Consider the following 20,790-nt stretch of genomic DNA (forward strand, 5'->3'; position numbering starts at 1 on the left):
AGTTTTGTATATTGTTATAGTCTTCTTAAGGAAAACTTTTTATTTGTCAAGATCGCAAGGATGGATACATCGATTATTAGTTTCGATCAGTTAAATGGGCACCTTAAGATCACATTGCAGAAAGTAGTTTCTGCATTGACTAATGAAGCAAGATGCTTTCTCCCAATAATGTTTACAGTATCAGACTCAAATCTGCAGTTATGTTGTGCACCATTTCGTTGTGCATTATACCACATTAATCATGTTTACGTATTGATACAACATAAGAGGCCGTCTTATCTATTGACAGTATCGGATGAAGCTATTGTCTCATTATATCATAATGATGTTTCTGGTTTACTGCAAAATAAAATGTGCATAGCGTATCTAATATGTATATACTGTAACTACAAGTTTTGATTTTGGAATTTTAAAGATGACTGTGGCAAAGCGTCTCAGTTCAGTAGTTACTGTAGACCCTTCTTTCTATTAAGAAATTTGTAGATGGCCATTCAGTTGGTTGAAATCGATAGATCTTTCCTTTCTGTCATGGCACATAAAAAGCTTTCCTAAATATCACTGCAACTCACTATTTAAAGATCACCTCTTACAATACTGAGAATATCAGGTAATTATAAGTTTTGTATATGCTGCCGAAGTGTAAGCTACAGGGCGGGGGAATGGTCCCTGGTGAAGTATCCTTGTGTCATCTACATTGTCGAGGTACATTTATATTAATGAGTTTACGACGTAGATGTTAAGTCTGTAATATGAATTGCATATCGTCACAATGTCTAAAATAAGTAAAAGAATAAAGACGTTTATTGTTGTGGTCTTCAGACCTGAGACAGGTTTAATGCAGCTCTCCATGATACTCTATCCTGTGCAAGCTTCTTCGTCTCCCATTACTTACGGCAACCGACATCCTTCTGAATCTGCTTAATGTATTCATCTCTTGGTCTCCCTCTACGATTTTTACACTCCACGCTGCCCTCCAATGCTAAATTTGTGATCCATTGATGCCTCAGAACATGTCCTACCAACCGGTCCCTTCTTCTTGTCAAGTTGTGCCACAAACTCCTCCCCAATTCTATTCAATACCTCCTCATTAGTTATGTGATCTACCCATCTAATCTTCAGCATTCTTCTGTAGCACCACATTTCAAAAGCTTCTATTCTCTTCTTGTCCAAACTATTTACCGTCCATGTTTCACTTCCATACATGGCTACACTCCATACCTCCGGAATATTTTACCCAAGAGGACGCCATCATAAAGACGTTGACCTAGTCAAAATGCTCTGACATTTCTGCTGCATGTTGTGTAATTAACTGAAAACCCTGGTTGTTAGTGATTGTTCAGACTTGTGCCCTACTATCGACATCTTTATTGGTAATTGTGTCAGTACTGTAGTCTTCCATGTTAAGTTATAAAATAATCACCTGCAAATAATTTCTCTTTGAGAATATTTATATTTCTTACAATATATACAGTTGAGTATTAATTACTTTCGTTTACATTGACCATTCCATGAATATTTCATACGATAAGTTTCTGAAGAGTGAATCTGTTGGAAGAGTTTGTCTCGTACTTTTAAGCGAGACATTAAAATACAAAGATAAAAAATTACGTATGTAGTTACAGCTATCTACAGATAGCACAGCCCAAGCTGAGAAGTCAGGTGTCACCTACTGAGAAACTTACCATTGTCAACATTAGACCTTCAAGGCTAGAAAGTTCTTATTTATGTAAGACACGTGCAACGGAAAACAGAGATTTAGCCCTACCCCTAAAGAGGATAGCGGGGATGTACTGATTTCAGCGAGGCTGTAGTTTAGCTATGTAACTCATTGAATTCACCACTAAAAGGTTTACACTGTAGGGCGTATGAAGATCCCGAACTAAAATATTAGTTGAATCCACAACTCTGTCATATATACTGCAGTTGTAATAGAAAACATAAAAGCTTGCTAAACTACCCTATGGACGTAACTGTCCCCAAATGTTAGATAAAAATCTAACCATGTGAGGAAGGGAGTGTTGTTACCAATACATAAAAACTTCAATATTATTTAAGACAAACTGTATCAGATAAATGGAAAACAATATCGTAAGTTGTAACATATTAACTATCATTGTAATAGCGTCATCTTAAACTCTACTCTGGTGTTAACTATGCTTCGAACGATAACTGTAAAGAAAGCTATTAGGTCAAATGAATGTTCTATTAAAACGAAAAATGTGACCTCAAAGTCTATAAATTTCATGCTGTTGAACAGTTTGTGAACAATGTGATCCTCTTGTCCTTGATTCTGATTCCTGACAGGTGTGTGACTGACAACCAAATAAAGGCACTCAGCAGCCACTGGGGCTACAAGCTGGCTATCCTTTATCATCCTTAAATTCAGCGAAATATAAATAGCATGACATTCTAGCTCAGCATCATTTACGAGTAATATAAAAACATTTATCGGAATGGGAAAAATGGGAAATTATCTACTGCGAAGTTCGTTAACATGTCAGTTATTTGTCCTTGGTGGATGGAAGCAGTTCCGTGACTGTACTGGAATATAACTTGTATTGAACAGGCAGCAGTCAGTCACATTTTGCTATGATGAATTTTTTAGTTAAACCGTTACCACATCCAAGCATTTGTTACTCATATCAGACGGATTGTGCACTCTCCCAGTTAGCATTACAGTCGCTTGTTCGTTTCTTTGTTGTTTCATCTGCTATACCTTTGCCTACACATAGTGCTACAAGCTTTAGAGCACGACTCGTTGTAAATGCTGGTGCATACTTTGTCTATTTTGCGCCGTCTTCAAACAGTCCACAGGAGGAGAACGCAGTGTGCGTTTACGCCCAGCGCCAATTGATGTATCAAACGGTGAAATGGACCAAACTTACAAAAAAGAAGCAACAGTCGAGTAATTTTTAACCCAATTGTCGATCGTATTTCACAGTTGGGCTGGCTACAGGTAACATTACATATCATGTAAATACGTTTCCACATAAACACTGTGAGCCACAGACCAAGAGTGCACTACCTGAAAAGAATACTGCGTCACCGACATAAATCACGAAGTGTTCAATCCGGTAACGATTTAAATGAATGAAATCAGAATCAGAATATGCCTGATTGCGGCCTCTTCATTGTAAGAAGGCCCTCATTTTACACTACGAATGAAACCTCTCCGTCCTCACATATGGAGACGTGTGTCCCTACTATTGATTCAGTCGTTCAAGGAACGACTTTTGTCGAGCCGTGTGGCGGCTAGCTTTCCGCGCTCGAGGTGATTGCCGACTCCTTGGTCCAGCCACAGGTCGTCTGGTGGCACGATATACCCTTGGAACAAGTCCACCTGCGTCGCCACCATCGTACGGTTCGCAGCATCCCGGCTGATGTGGCGCACGGCGTCCGGCTTCCTCACCAAGCCACTCGCCGGACTACCCATTATCTGAATGTCGTCCGATTTGGGATCTAACTTTGACACCGTTGTCGAGATTTCTTCGCTGGTTGAAGAGGCCATTCCGCTTTGGGACCGGACTATTTCAGACTCAAACCCTTTCGAAAGATTGTCAGCGACCTTGCTCCCTACTTCGCCCTTTTCCGAAACCGCCAACTGCTCCGCCTCGATCTTCCGCTCAGCATCGCCTTCAGGAGGGGAGAGGAACTCTTCACTGCTCAACCACGAGCTCTCTGTGAAGTCAGCCGTGTGTAAGAAGAGTCTGTGAACGCTCTCGTACTGGCCTCCAGCTGCCTCGCTCTGATCCTCCCTGTTGGCCGCCGGACCTTCCAGCTTGAGGAAGCCGCAGCCCGTGGCTCGCGCCAGGCTACGCCTCCAACCGAAGAGGTCGTCCAGGTGGCCTCGGTGCCAGGTGGCGGCAGGTCGCGGCGGCTGCAGCTGCAGCAAACCGGAGCCCTGCTCTCCGACGGCGGGCGGCAGCTGCCGGTGTCCGTGGCTGCTGGTACGCCGGCGCTCCTGGTCCCAGCGCAGTACCAGCGTCACGGTGAAAAAGCACGCTGCGTTGGTGGGGAAGGCGCGCACCACCACGATGCCCAGGCCACGCGTCAGGAAGGACCAGCCGTCCGAGCGCACGCTCTGCCGCAGACAGTCCGCCATACCTGACACACACACACACACACACACGTACATAGCCTACATACCGTTATACAGGATAAAAAGTATTTAAACCGACAAACTCTGGGAGGTTGTAGGGAACATGAAAACAAATGTTTTTCCCTAACGTCATTTTTTGCTATGAGAAGTATTTAAACCGGTAGAGGAACATTTCTCTGGCGGCAAATTAATAAAACCAACAAACACTTTTCCATTTTTTTATGACCAAGACACAACACATTAACACATTACAGTAGATTTTCAAAAATGCCTCCATTAACACGTAAACAAAGGCTACACCGTCGGATCATGTTCTGTCTGACATGGACAACAACCCCAGGATTATCCTGAATTGTTTCTGCTACTGCTACTATCCGGGCTACCAGATGCTCTTCTGGTGAAACAAGAGTTCCGTAAACAAGGTTGCGCATCTCTCCCTACTCAAAAAAGTCCAGAGGGGACATATCTGGGGATCGAGCAGGCCACGGTACAGGACCACCTCTGCCGATCCACGTTTCTGGGAACTGTCGGTCCAGGAATCGACGCTCACGACGACTGAAATGTGCCGGCGCCCCGTCATGTTGGAACCACATGCGTTGTCTTCTAGGGAGCGGGACGTCTTCCAGCAATTCTGGCAATGCTCTGGCGAGAAAATTGTAATATTGCCTGCCATTTAATGGCCTTAGTAGCAGATACGGCCCAATTAAACAGTCCCCAACAACACCGACCCACACATTAACGAAGAACCGCACATGATGAGCGCTAGTAACTGTGGCATGTGGGTTATCCTCACTCCAAACATGCGAATTGTGCATGTTGAAGACTCCATCACGCCCGAATGTTGCTTCATCAGTAAACAACACAGAGGATGGAAATGTAGGATGCATTTCACACTGTTCCAGGTACCACTGCGAAAACTGTGCGCTGGGTGGATAATCAACTGGTTCCAGGCTGTGGTCACGCTGTAAGTGAAATGGACGTAACAATCTCTATCGAAGGACTGTTCTTACATTCGTCTGATTCGTCCCCATGTTACGTGCAATTGCACGAGTGCTGATTGAAGGATCCAACTCCACATGCTGCAAGACAGCTTCCTCAAACTGCAGCGTTCTTACCGTGCGACGGCGTCCCTGTCCAGGTAATCTGCTAAATGCCCCGGTCTCACGCAGACGTTGGTACACAGCAGCAAAGGTCGTATGATACGGGATACGGCGATTAGGATATTGTTGTTGATAAACCCGCTATGCAGCTCGTCCGTTGTGGTGCGCTACGTAGTAAGCACCAACCATATCAGTGTACTCACTCCAGGTGTATCGCTCCATTAGTAAACAGAGACAATGCACTACTACACTGGTGGGCAGCAGTTGCCTACAACTGAAGAGCGTAATACGCTCTCTAACAACTGAAGATCGTAATACGGCCTCCACCGGTTTAAATAACCGTCATAGGAAAAAATGACATTAAGGAAAAATATTTGTTTTGATGTCCCCTACAACCTCACATCCTCCCAAAGTTTGTCGGTTTAAATACTTTTCACCCTGTAGATCTTAAGGCAGCATTGGTAGAGTACCGGGAGCGAAAGTTTACTTACAACTTGTTCAAAATCCAGACGGCACTTATAAGGGTCGAAGGGCAAGAAGGAGCAGTGGCTGAGAAGCGGGTGAGACAGGTTTGTAACCTACACTCGATGTTATTCAATCTATACATTGAGCAAGTAGTAAAGCAAACCAAAGAAAATTTGGAGAAGAAACAAATTCTTTGTGGTTTGCCGGAGACATTATAATTCTGCCAGACAGAAGTTTAAAGAGCAACTGAACGGAATGGACAATGTCTTGAAAGGAGGATATAAGATGGAGTCGAATTAAATCAGGCGTTTGTGAGAGAATTAACTCATGCTCATAAATTAAGGATAATTGCAGAAAGTGGTGCCACACAACGTGGCACTACACAAAACTGGCGCTAATAGCATAGGCACATAGGGAACACAAACGACGCAGATCTGGAAGTCCGCGGTATTGGTGATAAGTTGAGAAAACCGTCCCGAAACATATGTGCTACAAAACGTCACTGTTTCCTGCGCATGTACCCCGACATCAATATGGGATATGATCACCATGCACACGTACACAGGCCGCACAACGGGTTGGCATACTCTGGATCAGGTGGTCGGGCAGCTGCTGGAGTACAGCCTCCCACTCTAGCACCAGTGCCTGTCGGCGCTCCTGAAGTGTCGTAGACGTTTTAAAACGTGTAGCGATACGTCGACCGAGAGCAAAAAATGGTTCAAATGGCTCTGAGCACTATGGAACTTCTCAGGTCATCAGTCCCCTAGAACTTAGAACTACTTAAACCTAACTAACCTAAGCACATCACACACATCCATGCCCTAGGCAGGATTCGAACCTGCGACCGTAGTGGTCGTTCGGTTCCAGACTGAAGCGCCTAGAATCGCTCGGTCACTCCAGCGGCGACCGAGAGCATCCCAGACGTGCTCGATGGCGTTTAGATCTGGAGAAGAGGCAGGCCACTCCATTCGCCTGATATCTTCTGTTTCAAAGCACTCCTCCACGATGATAGCTCGGTGGAGCCGTGTGTTATCACCCATCAGGAGGAGGTGGGACCCACTGTACCCCTGAACAGGCGGACATATTGGTGCAAAATGATGTCCCGATACACCTGACCTGTTACAGTTCCTCTGTCAAAGACATGCAGGGGTGTACGTGGACCAATCATAATTCCACCCCACCCCACACCATCTAACCATGACCTCCATACAGGTCCCTTTCAAGGACATTAAGGAGTTGGTATCTGGTTCCTGGTTCACGCCGATGAAAACCGGTGAGAATCACTGTTCAGACTATACCTGGACTCGTCCGTGAACATAACCTGGGACCACTGTTCCAATGACCATGTACTGTGTTCTTGACACCAGGCTTTACGGGCTGTCCTGTGACCAGGGGGCAGTGGAATGCACCTTGCAGGTCTCCACGCGAATAAACCACGTCTGTTCAGTCGTATGTAGACTGTGTGTCTGGAGACAACTGTTCCAGTAGCTGCGGTAAGGTCCCGAGCAAGGCTACCTGAAATACCCCGTGGCCGTCTGCGGGCACTGATGGTGAGATATCGATCACCTTGTGGTGTTGTTCACTGTGGACGTCCCGTACTGTAGAGCCTGGACACGTTTCCTGTCTGCTGGAATCGTTGCCATAATCTTGAGGTCTTACTTTGTGGCACACGGAGGGCCCGTGCTACGACCTGCTGTGATTGACCAACCTACAGTAGCCCTAGTATTCTACCCCTCATAAGGTCATCAATGTGTGTTCTTTGAGCCATTTTCAACACACAGTCACCATTAGCACGTCTGAAAATGTCTGCACACTTACTCGCTGCACCGTACTCTGCGTATGTGGACTGCTGCCAGCGTCACCATGCACCGCATGGTCATACCCCGAGGTGATTTAAACCCGCAAACCGCCCACTAGAGCGTTGTTTCACCATGTATCAGCATTATCCTTAATTTATGAGCTTGAGTGTAGATTACGAAGTGAGAGACTAAAGTAGTAGCTGAGTTTTGCTATAAGCGAAGCAGACGATATAAACGGTAGACTGGTAATGGCCACAAAAGAGTTTCTTCAGAAGAGAAATTTGTTAGCACTGAATATATATATACATATAAAACAATAAGATGACGACTAGCATCGATCATGTCTTCCAAAGCGGATGTACACCATGCCCTATGTCGTACGGGAAACGCGAACTGGCTGTTAAGGTGACCGCTCTCGTAAAGCGGCAAATCCGGGTTCGAGTCCCTGTTACCACTGATACATAAATTTAAGTGTTAGGATGTCTTTTCCGAAGACATTTTTCTGGTGTGTACCTTTGTACGAAAGTGAAACGTGGACGATAAGCAGTTTAAGGAAGAAGAGAACAGAAACTTTTGAAAATTGGTGCTACAGAAGAATGCTGAAGATTGGTTGGGTATATCTCATAACTAATGAGGAGGTACGGGAAAGAACTGGGGAGAGAAGAAATCTGTGGCACCACTTGACTGAATGAAGGACTTCTGAGCCAACAATGAATCACATTTTTAGTAGTGGAGGGAAGTGTGGCGGGTAAAAGATGCAGAGGAAGACCAGCAAATGATTGCAATAAACAGGTTCAAATGGATGTAGGTTGCAGCAGTTATTCGGAGATGTTTTGGCTTTCATAGGATAGATTAGTGTGGAGAGATGCGTCAAACCAGTCTTCGAACTGAAGACAGCAGCAAAGCAACACAGGATGTTTCACACTTCCTATTACAGGCTTCTACGGGTTGTAGAAGTGATTTAGTACATAAAGTTTTGATAAGGAACCGTGAGTAGCTCGTGGCGTTAATGGTTACCGTTGCTGATTCGCAATCACGGCGCACGGGGTTCAGTTTCCAGCCGGGTTGGGGATTTTCTGGGTGTGTATGTTGTCATCATCATTTTATGATCAACGACGCACAAGTCGCTGAAGTGGCGTCAAGTGGAAAGACTTGCACTAGGTGACAGAATTCGCTAGAAGGGGATTCCCAGCCAACAATGCCACGTGCATTTCATCACATGGAACGCATGTCCGGAAATGTGTCTTTTGGATATATAGTAAGTCTGAAGATTGGATAACTTCCAAATTTCCGCTTCACGGTGTGCACACAAATTGGGAAGAGAGTGCTGTTGTCAGTTACTGTTGTAGTTATGACATCACATACCATATTCGTCCCACTGCAACGTTCGCAACTAGGAGGGTTAACCGTGGTGCTGCACTGATGCACCTCACACTCCTCGACACTGAAGACATCTTTCGACACGTAGAATGGAACTCGAAGGCGAGTGCTCCAAATATTGTCCATGTCATGAGCTTCTGTAGAGCACATAGGTCACAGTTCATTGTCTTTTCCGCGAGCGTACCGAGATTTCAAAGTCTCCGATCTTCAAACTTATTTTACGCCCAAACTTAGTCTGATAAGTCCTCTCTACAGCGCCAACAATCCCGTAATAGAAATTGTGAAATATCCTGTATACCGTTGCATACTGTCAGACCTAGGTTTATAGCAGCTGTAGATATCTAGAACTGTTTCCACAATGTTGTCTGGAATACGCAGCTAGAGCTATTTAAAGATAGCTCGGGTTAAATACACTCCTGGAAATTGAAATAAGAACACCGTGAATTCATTGTCCCAGGAAGGGGAAACTTTATTGACACATTCCTGGGGTCAGATACATCACATGATCACACTGACAGAACCACAGGCACATAGACACAGGCAACAGAGCATGCACAATGTCGGCACTAGTATAGTGTATATCCACCTTTCGCAGCAATGCAGGCTGCTATTCTCCCATGGAGACGATCGTAGAGATGCTGGATGTAGTCCTGTGGAACGGCTTGCCATGCCATTTCCACCTGGCGCCTCAGTTGGACCAGCGTTCGTGCTGGACGTGCAGACCGCGTGAGACGACGCTTCATCCAGTCCCAAACATGCTCAATGGGGGACAGATCCGGAGATCTTGCTGGCCAGGGTAGTTGACTTACACCTTCTAGAGCACGTTGGATGGCACGGGATACATGCGGACGTGCATTGTCCTGTTGGAACAGCAAGTTCCCTTGCCGGTCTAGGAATGGTAGAACGATGGGTTCAATGACGGTTTGGATGTACCGTGCACTATTCAGTGTCCCCTCGACGATCACCAGTGGTGTACGGCCAGTGTAGGAGATCGCTCCCCACACCATGATGCCGGGTGTTGGCCCTGTGTGCCTCAGTCGTATGCAGTCCTGATTGTGGCGCTCACCTGCACGGCGCCAAACACGCATACGACCATCATTGGCACCAAGGCAGAAGCGACTCTCATCGCTGAAGACGACACGTCTCCATTCGTCCCTCCATTCACGCCTGTCGTGACACCACTGGAGGCGGGCTGCACGATGTTGGGGCGTGAGCGGAAGACGGCCTAACGGTGTGCGGGACCGTAGCCCAGCTTCATGGAGACGGTTGCGAATGGTCCTCGCCGATACCCCAGGAGCAACAGTGTCCCTAATTTGCTGGGAAGTGGCGGTGCGGTCCCCTACGGCACTGCGTAGGATCCTACGGTCTTGGCGTGCATCCGTGCGTCGCTGCGGTCCGGTCCCAGGTCGACGGGCACGTGCACCTTCCGCCGACCACTGGCGACAACATCGATGTACTGTGGAGACCTCACGCCCCACGTGTTGAGCAATTCGGCGGTACGTCCACCCGGCCTCCCGCATGCCCACTATACGCCCTCGCTCAAAGTCCGTCAACTGCACATACGGTTCACGTCCACGCTGTCGCGGCATGCTACCAGTGTTAAAGACTGCGATGGAGCTCCGTATGCCACGGCAAACTGGCTGACACTGACGGCGGCGGTGCACAAATGCTGCGCAGCTAGCGCCATTCGACGGCCAACACCGCGGTTCCTGGTGTGTCCGCTGTGCCGTGCGTGTGATCATTGCTTGTACAGCCCTCTCGCAGTGTCCGGAGCAAGTATGGTGGGTCTGACACACCGGTGTCAATGTGTTCTTTTTTCCATTTCCAGGAGTGTATAGTGAGCAAAATGTGATCTTCAATTTGCACAGAAAACAGACCGCAGTTATGAACATCGAAGGACATAAAATGGAAACCGGTTGAGAAGGGAAGGAGTGAATCATTGCTGTAGCGTCTCCTCAACGTTATTCAATTTGTACACTGTGCAAGCAGTAAAGAAATCCAAGGAGAAATTTGGAAAGAGGATTAAAATTCTGGGAGAATAAATAACGACTGTGGTGTTTTGATTATGACATTGTAATTGTGTCACAGATGGCAAAGGAGTTGGAGGATTGGTGGAACGGAATAGATAGTGTCTTAAAAAGAGGTTATAAGATGAATATCAATGTAAGTGGAGCAAGGGCAAGAAATGTAGTCGAATCAGGCGATATTGGGGAATTAGATTAGAAAATGAGACACTAAAAGTGGTCGATGAGTTTTGCTATTAATAGCTGAAGAGTAGATGACTTAAAGTGCTGACTGGCTGTAGCAAGAAAAGCGTTTCCGAAAAAGGGGAACTTATTAATATGAAATATCAATTTAAGAGTTTAGAGGTCTTTTCTAGAGGTATTTGTGTACAGTGTAGCCTTGTACATAGGTGAAACGTGGTCGATAAGCTGTTCAGACAAGAAGAGAATAGAAACTTTTTCGGTGTGGTGCTACAGAATAATGGTGGAAATTAAATGGGTGGCTCGAATAACTAATCAGGAGGAATACAGAAAAAAATATGTGGCGCAACTGGAGTAAATGAAGAGATCGATTGACGTGACACATACAGGAGCAGCAAGGAGTCGGCAGTTTGGTAGTGGAAGCAGATTCAAATGAATATAAGTTGCAGTAGTTATGCCGAGATGAAGCGGCTTGCATGGCTTAGTCTAGCAAAAAACTACACTAATCCATTCCTCTGAAGACAACGAATGACAATAACAACAACAACAACAAGTACTACCACTACTACTAAAACACTGCTTAGAGCATACTATTAACTGGGGGACACTTCTTTTCCTGAGAGGTCATGAAACTTTACACGTCCATAACTGTTTGTCTTTACGGTTTTACATCAGTTATGAGATAAAGAGTTTTAGTCTATATGGCAGCTACAGTTTGTAAGAGTCCTAAAAAAAAAAACAAGTAACATATACGAGACGCTTATTTACCTAATGCAAAGATAATTAACAATTAACTATTGCAATTGTGATCATGACAAAGTGATCTGTTACAGTAGAACTAAACCCAACACTCACTAGGTGTGATATATCCAAGGTGAATCACAAAATATTCCATCTACCAAAAGACGTTTTTCAGCGTATTATAGCAAGCAAAGGCACAAGTAATTTTTTGCATGTTTAATCCACTTAATTCTTGTACCAACCGAGTCACTGAGGCAAGTATTTTTTTTTTAATGAAACGATGTGCCTCGGAATGCGACTGCAAGCTTCAGAGGGTGGAGCAGCGTCTTCTGCAGACTACGGACAGTGTGGTATGCTACGTCTTATATCGTTTTAGAAATACAATACAACTGCTTCCTGGGGATGCACGAGAATGGGAAATTTAAGTGTCAGTCGAATGTACAACCTCTGAAGAATTTTTAACTAAATGTATGGCCAAATATTGATCAAAGCAAAAGCAAAGTGATTTAAAGAGAGATTCAAAGTTTTCCCAAACTATACTTATAACTCACGAGAGACGATGAGGGCAATTTGGGAACATCTCCTTCAAAAATGGGAGTATTTAGATCTGCCTATGGAAGAGAAGAGCAAACTACTCAGTGGGATTCAGAAACCCCTGAGTATTATAGGTAGCAGTCTAGAAACGTTTTTGAGTTGAGGAGGCAATGCAGACGTTTAGTAGTGAGATGAAACAAATGAATTCTATCAGTCCCAGAAGCGTCCATAATTAGAATACCAGCAAAAACCGTAACTGTATGCAAGCCTAAATCACAAAGGGTTACTGGTGATAGAAGAAGTAGAGGTCATGGTAGTTTAAAGAGTAGCCCAAATAGCCAGGAAACTAAATACCGCCTCAGAGAATGGACGTCCTGAAGGGTGGCGCAACAGGTGGCCCTATGTAAATCCATTGTAAAGGTAAACAGAGAACCAGAAGTAAAGTCCCATATGGAAACAAGCATACAAGGATAAAGGATGCCGGTAGCAAGTCACAAAATGTGAGTAAATTCAACTGGATGCTCAAGCATAAATTACTATGGGAGAAAGGATGACAGGATAACGTTGTTACTGTGGATACAAAAGTCGCCGGTGATGTGTAAAATTTAGGAAATAAAACAAGTTCACAGTGATCTAAAAGGCAGTGATGGAAATCATCAAGTTGATGAAGGAGGGGAATGTAAATAGTCCACATACAGATAAAGGAGAATAGGAATTGCTTCTTGTGGGATCTGGATTAACACAATATCAGGAAGAGAAGATTTGAGAGGAAGCGAAAAATGTTGACAAACACTGGACAAAGGGAAAAAGGTAGTGAAGACGGTACTGTGTGGCTTAGTGAAGAGAAAGCAGATGAACTGTAAGGGGACGATACAGATGAAGAAGGTTGAGGACTCGCAAATAAATGAGGAAGCTTGAAGTAACAGCCTTGGTTTTAAAAAAATCGAAAATGTGACAAGGAAGGTAAAACAAAAAAGGAAAAAGGTATGGAAGAGATACAAAATACTGCAAGGTACAGAGAAATATACTGAGGATAAAGACAGAGGGATTCGAAAAGGTTTAAATAGAAAAAATGGAACAGAAAAAGAGGAAAAAAAGAAACTAGAGGAAGAGAAATGAACGAGGGAGAAAAGAAATTCTGTTAATGTCATAATAGAACATTTGGAATATGAGTTACGATAAAAAATGCCAGAGGCAGGACAGAAAGGAATTTAAGGAAGTAAGCCAGCCTACAGGTAATAAATACAGAGGGAAGCTAGACGTTCCTTACGAGATACAGCAATGGGAGACACCTTTTAGAAGGTTGAAGTAAACAGGCGGAAGGAGGAAACCCAAGTGATAGGAAGGGAAGGGATAAATCAACCTGTATGATGGCTTGGGTAGTTCATGGGATAAAAGTGACATTTTTCTGAATAGAAAATCCTCAGGGAACTTAACAGTTTGCGTGACACAGGTAAAATGAGCGCAATCCAAAGTCATGTCAGGAATAATACTAAATACAGACCGGTCAAAAATAAAGACCACTTCACAAAAAACTCTAGTATTCGGGGCTTAATTAAACAGAGCAACTAAGTTGCCCGTAACGCATAAAACAGTTACACTTTCGAGATTAGATAATCAAAGCGAGAGTTTGGGGAATGCTTTAAACATCTTCTGTAACTAATTCATAGCCTGTGTAGGGAGAAATAGTTTAATAACAGACAGTGACCGTGTAAGAATTTTCCCGTTTCGTTAGAATGTTAGGAAATTGAATGTGAATTGTAGATCATCTTTCCTACTTTAACAACAGTTACGAATTATAGGAGGTACGAAAGTCCAAAAAGAAGTATACACAAATGTCTATACAATCACTAAAAATCTGCTCTATCAGAAGTATTATAGCTTTTAACTGAAATATTGGTTAAATCTTTCAAAATTAAGACGAGTACGTTTTTCTTTTCTTAAATCACTCAAAATTGAGAGCTATATATGTATTTTTTTTTCAGTTTTCTCCGGATTAAAAGGAGCAGCATCAAGAATTTTTACTCTGAATAAATGTAGAATTTTGCTCTGTTATCCTGTTAGATAATCAGTTGGAATGGGTTTGTAGAAAGTTATGAAAAACATCAAACATCTATAAAAATACAAAATGCTTTTTTTCTGTGCTGTAAAGTATACATTTTTTCTCCTACTTAAGTTACAATTTGTACTTTAATTGATAAATGTATGGATTTGAAGTTAAGGAAGCTACACTGAAATATAAAAAGGGACAACAATGGACAAAATTTAAAGGACGCACCGATAACAGGAAAAATTACTCTTTTAGACGAAACTAGTTACTGACCCTAAGTACATTCCTTCCCATTATTCTTTGTACAATACGTAAAGAAAGATAGCTCTATGTGTAGCAGTTCTGCTTTAATGGGACATTAAAATTTTTCAAAAGTCTCGCTTGTATAATATTGTGCAAAAGCACTAAGGTACACCAGGATGTGTTTGACTCTATTGGACAACATATGTAGAAATGTGAAGTGAGCTTCTCTCAGATCAACGAGAAACCTAGATTTGTTACCGGTAGGTTCGAACAGCACGTAAGTGTTACGTAGATGCTTCGGGAACTCAGATGGAAATCCCTGGAGGGAAGGCAACGTTCTTTTCGAGAAACACTTATGATAAAATTTAGAGAACCAGCATTTCAAGCTGACCGCCGAACGATTCTACTGCAGCCAACATATGTTGCACCCAAGGACCAAGAAGAAAAGATATGAGAAATTAGGGCTCATACGGAGGCGTACACACAATCGTTTTTCCCTCGCTCTATTTGCGAGTGGAACAGGAGGGGAAATGACAGGTAGTGGTACAGGTACCCTACGCCACGCACCATAGGATGGTTTGCGGAGTACCTATGTAGACGTAGATTTAAATGTAGATTAGTGGATACACTAGGAGGCCAATTTAAAATACAAATCTGCCATTGTTGTATTAAACGTTGACATTATTTCCAGCAGAGTGCGCACTAATTTGAAACTTCCCTGGCAGATTAAAACTGTGATAGACCCTGACTCGAACCTGGGACTTTTACCTTTCGCGGCCAAGTGCCATAACGACTGAGCTATCCAAGCATGACTGACTACCTCCATCATAGATGAACTTCAGTCAGTACCTCATCTCCTACTTTCTAATGGTATGCGTAACAGTCCCTCGTCCGGCAGATAATTTTAATCTTTACATTATTGTTAATTATAATTAGATAAGACTAATGCCCCCCCCCCCATGAACCATGGACCTTGCCGTTGGTGGGGAGGTTTGCGTGTCTCAGCAATACAGATAGCCGTACCGTAGGTGCAACCACAACGGAGGGGTATCTGTTGAGAGGCCAGACAAACGTGTGGTTCCTGAAGAGGGGCAGCAGCCTTTTCAGTAGTTGCAGGGGTAACAGTCTGGATGGTTGACTGATCTGGCCTTGTAACACTAACCAAAACAGCCCTGCTGTGCTGGTACTGCGAACGGCTGAAAGCAAGGGGAAACTACAGCCATAATTTTTCCCGAGGGCATGCAGCTTTACTGTATGGTCAAAGGATGATGGCGTCCTCTTGGGTAAAATATTCCGGAGGTAAAATAAATAGTCCCCCATTCGGATCTCCTGGCGGGGATTACTCAGGAGGACGTTGTTGTTATCAGAAGAAAGAAAACTGGCGTTCTACGGATCGGAGCCTGGAATGTCAGATCCCTTAATCGGGCAGGAAGGTTAGAAAATTTAAAAAGGGAAATGGATAGGTTAAAGTTAGATATAGTGGGAATTAGTGAAGTTCGGTGGCAGGAGGAACAAGACTTCTGGTCAGGTGAATACAGGGTTATAAACACAAAATCAAATAGGAGTAATGCAGGACTAGGTTTAATAATGAATAGGAAAATAGGGATGCGGGTAAGCTACTACAAACAGCATAGTGAACGCATTATTGTGGCCAAGATAGACACGAAGCCCACACCTACCACAGTAGTATAAGTTTGTATGCCAACTAGCTCCGCAGATGACGAAGAGATTGATGAAATGTATGATGAGATAAAAGAAATTATTCAGATAGTTTTAAGGGAGACGAAAATTTAATTGTCATGGGTGACTGGAACTCGGTAGTAGCAAAGGGAGAGAAGGAAACGTAGTAGGTGAATATGGAATGGGATTGAGGAATGAAAGAGGAAGCCGCCTGGTAGAATTCTGCACAGAGCATAATTTAATCATAGCTAACACTTGGTTCAAGTATCATAAATGAAGACTGTATACGTGGAAGAAGCCTGGAGATAATGGAAGGTCTCAGATAGATTATATAATGGTAAGACAGAGATTCAGGAACCAGACTTTAAATTGTAAGACATTTCCAGGGGCAGATGTGAACTCTGACCACAATCTATTGGTTATGAACTGTAGATTAAAACTGAAGAAACTGCAAAAAGGTGGGAATTTAAGGACATGGGACCCGGATAAACTGAAAGAACCAGAGGTTGTAAGGAGCTTCAGGGAGAGCATTAGGGAACGATTGACAAGAATGGGGGAAAGAAATACAGTAGAAGAAGAATGGGTAGCTTTGAGAGATGAAATAGTGAAGGTGGCAGAGGATCAAGTAGGTAGAAAGACGAGGGCTAATAGAAATCCTTAGGTAACAGAAGACATACTGAGTTTAATTGATGAAAGGAGAAAATATAAAAATGCAGTAAATGAAGCAGGCAAAAAGGAATACAAACGTCTCAAAAATGAGATCGACAGGAAGTGCAAAATGGCTAAGCAGGGGTGGCTAGAGGACAAATGTAAGGATGTAGAAGCGCATATCATTAGGGGTAAGATAGATACTGCCTACAGTAAAATTGGAGAAAATAGAACCTCTTGCATGAATATCAGGAGCTCAGATGGAAACCCAGTTCTAAGCAAAGAAGGGAAAGCAGAAAGGTGGAAGGAGTATATAGAGGGCCTATACAAGGGCGATGTTCTTCAGGATAATGGAAGAGAATGTAGGTGAAGATGAAATAAGAGATATGATACAGCGTGAAGAGTTTGACAGAGCACTGAAAGACTTGAGTCGAAACGAGGCCCTAGGAGTAGACAACATTCCATTACAACTACTGACAGCCTTGGGAGAGCCAGCCCTAATGAAACTCTACCATCTAGTGAGCAAGATGTATGAGACAGGCGAAATACCCTCAGACTTCAAGACGAATATAATAATTCCAATCCCAACGAAAGCAGGTGTTGACAGACGTGAAAATTACCGAACTAGCAGTTTAATAAGCCACGGCTGCAAAATACTAACACGAATTCTTTGCAGACGAATGGAAAAACTGGTAGAAGCCGACCTCGGGGAAGATCAGTTTGTATTCCGTAGAAATGTTGGAACACGTGAGGCAATACTGACCCTACCACTTATCATAGAAAATAGATTAAGGAAAGGCAAACCTACGTTTCTAGCATTTGTAGACTTAGAGAAAGCTTTTGACAATGTTGACTGGAATACTCTCTTTCAAATTCTAAAGGTGGCAGGGGTAAAATACAGGGAGCGAAAGGCTATTTATAATTTGTACAGAAACCAGATGGCAGTTATAAGAGTCCAGGGGCATGAAAGGGAAGCAGTGGTTGGGAAGGGAATGAGACAGGGTTGTCGCCTGTCCCCGATGTTATTCAATCTGTATATTGAGCAGTCAGTAAAGGAAACAAAAGAAAAATTCGGAGTAGGAATTAAAATCCATCGAGAAGAAATAAAAACTTTGAGGTTCACCGATGACATTGTAATTCTGTCAGAGACAGTAAAGGACCTGGTAGAGCAGCTGCACGGAATGGACTGTGTCTTGAAAGGAGGATATAAGATGAACATCAACAAAAGCAAAACAACGATAATGGAATGTAGTCGAATTAAATCGGGTGATGCTGAGGGAATTATATTATGAAATGAGAGGCTTAAAGTAGTAAATGAGTTTTGCTATCTGGGGAGCAAAATAACTGATGATGGTTGAAGTAGAGAGGATATAAACTGTAGATTGGCAATGGCAAGGAAAACGTTTCTGAAGAAGAGAAATTTATTAACATCGAGTATAGATTTAAGTGTCAGGAAGTCGTTTCTGAAAGTATTTGTTTGAAGTGTAGCCATGTATGGAAGTGAAACGTGGATGATAAATAGTTTAGACAAGAAGAGAATAGAAGCTTTTGAAATGTGGGGCTACAGAAGAATGCTGAAGATTAGATGGGTAGATCACATAACTAATGAGGAGGTATTGAATAGAATTGGAGAGAAGAGAAATTTGTGGCACAACTTGACTAGGAGAAGGGATCGGTTGGTAGGGCATATTCTGAGGCATCAAGGGATCACCAATTTAGTATTGGAGGGCAGCGTGGAGGGTAAAAATCGTAGAGGGAGACCAAGTGATGAATACACTAAACAGATTCCGAAGGAGGTAGGTTGCAGTAGGTACTGGGAGATGAAGAAGCTTGCACAGGATAGAGTAGCATGGAGAGCTGCATCAAGCCAGTCTCTGGACTGAAGACCACAACAACGAGACTAATGATTTATTTTGGTAAGGAATTACCTCCAGCCGGAAAGACTCTCGGCTGGGGCGGAATGAGGAACAGACGCTTTTGACGGAAATTTTGTTGGAAGGTGGCCAGAGCGGGTGGTATGAGACATGGAACTACAGGAACCTTCAGCAGAATGTCGACTCTACCAGAGGAGCTGAGGAAGGCCGCACAAAACAGTTCATGAGCGCAGACATTGACCCGCCGTGCTACCTTCCCCGAGACTCTACCAAAAGACTACGAGTTATTCCAGTACGTAACACATTGGGCTGCAATAACTAGATGGGTGTTGATCTTGGGGTTATCCGGCCGGAGTAGCCGAGCGGTTCTAGGCGCTACAGTCTGGAACCGCGAGACCGCTACGGTCGCAAGTTCGAATCCTGCCTCGGGCATGGATGTGTGTGATGTCCTTAGGTTAGTTAGGTTTAGGTAGTTCTACGTTCTAGGGGACTGATGACCACAGCAGTTGAGTCACATAATGCTCAGAGCCATTTGAACCATTTTTTTGATCTTGGGGTTATGATGGGTACTGTTTGCTATACTGTTTAGATGATGTCTACAACCACTATCTTGAAATACTGTCCAAGTAAAGACATTCTGAGAGGATATTTTTAACTGCTTATTGCCTTGTAGCGATGGTCCGTGGCTCCACTTCAGTACTATATGACGAAGCTAAATCATAAATAACGACGTGCAAAATACATGAAGACTTAATTTACTGAAATATTAACCAATTCCATTGCTAACAGCTCAGTTTCCACACTCTTACGACCTTTCTTCCAACACGTTACACCGAGGATATTTACAGAGCAGGTATGGAGCTGCTGGAGTCGATCCGCCAAAATCAGGGCCACGAAGACGTAGAAAAGTAAGTGGATGTCAAACCAATACAGAAGTACAACCAACACAACCACTGCGCTAACTAAATATTTCATTCCTCATGGTATCACTTTATTTTTACTCAATTAATACGATCCGTTTAACTGTATAAAGTACAGATGTAACAGGTAGGTAATAATTCATACACCTAGTCCAAACGTTGATTTGGCACAATTTCTTTCACTGAGTTGAAAGTTGTGCTTCAGCGTTGTTATTGAAAGTGTCGCACTTGCTCAAGTTAAAATGGAGTAGTGACATGAAGAGCGAAAGTGTTACTTTGCAAAGAGTCAGTGCTGCATACCACATGTGAACACGAGGGCTGGAACGGTCCCTTTCCCTGCATTAACGAGAATGTTTTCTGGGTCTGAACCCATCGGTGGGACCCGAGGCGGAATCTCTTGGTTCCGATTGAAATAGTTATGTTATTGATTATGCCACAATACCGAAACCAAAACGAAATTCGCCTGCCAAACTAGTGTCGTGATCCGACAAAGATCGGCCAAAATACACTCCTGGAAATTGAAATAAGAACACCGTGAATTCATTGTCTCAGGAAGGGGAAACTTTATTGACACATTCCTGGGGTCAGATACGTCACATGATCACACTGACAGAACCACAGGCACATAGACACAGGCAACAGAGCATGCACAATGTCGGCACTAGTACAGTGTATATCCACCTTTCGCAGCAATGCAGGCTGCTATTCTCCCATGGAGACGATCGTAGAGATGCTGGATGTAGTCCTGTGGAACGGCTTGCCATGCCATTTCCACCTGGCGCCTCAGTTGGACCAGCGTTCGTGCTGGACGTGCAGACCGCGTGAGACGACGCTTCATCCAGTCCCAAACATGCTCAATGGGGGACAGATCCGGAGATCTTGCTGGCCAGGGTAGTTGACTTACACCTTCTAGAGCACGTTGGGTGGCACGGGATACATGCGGACGTGCATTGTCCTGTTGGAACAGCAAGTTCCCTTGCCGGTCTAGGAATGGTAGGACGATGGGTTCGATGACGGTTTGGATGTACCGTGCACTATTCAGTGTCCCCTCGA

The 20,790-nt window shown here is 43.7% G+C and overlaps 1 protein-coding gene across 1 annotated transcript in view; it reads right to left on the minus strand.

The window, feature by feature from the left end:
- Positions 1-2,663: 2,663 nt before the first annotated feature.
- Positions 2,664-20,790, minus strand: part of LOC126091889 (mitochondrial basic amino acids transporter-like) — a 252,911-nt gene continuing 234,784 nt past the window's right edge. Inside the window, exon 7 of the mRNA XM_049907184.1 lies at positions 2,664-4,104. Within this exon, the coding sequence (XP_049763141.1) occupies positions 3,212-4,104 (893 nt within the window). The 3' untranslated portion in view covers positions 2,664-3,211. The remainder of the gene's footprint in view (positions 4,105-20,790) is intronic.

Source organism: Schistocerca cancellata, chromosome 7 (genome assembly GCF_023864275.1).
Source record: "Schistocerca cancellata isolate TAMUIC-IGC-003103 chromosome 7, iqSchCanc2.1, whole genome shotgun sequence".
Lineage (NCBI taxonomy): Eukaryota > Metazoa > Arthropoda > Insecta > Orthoptera > Acrididae > Schistocerca > Schistocerca cancellata.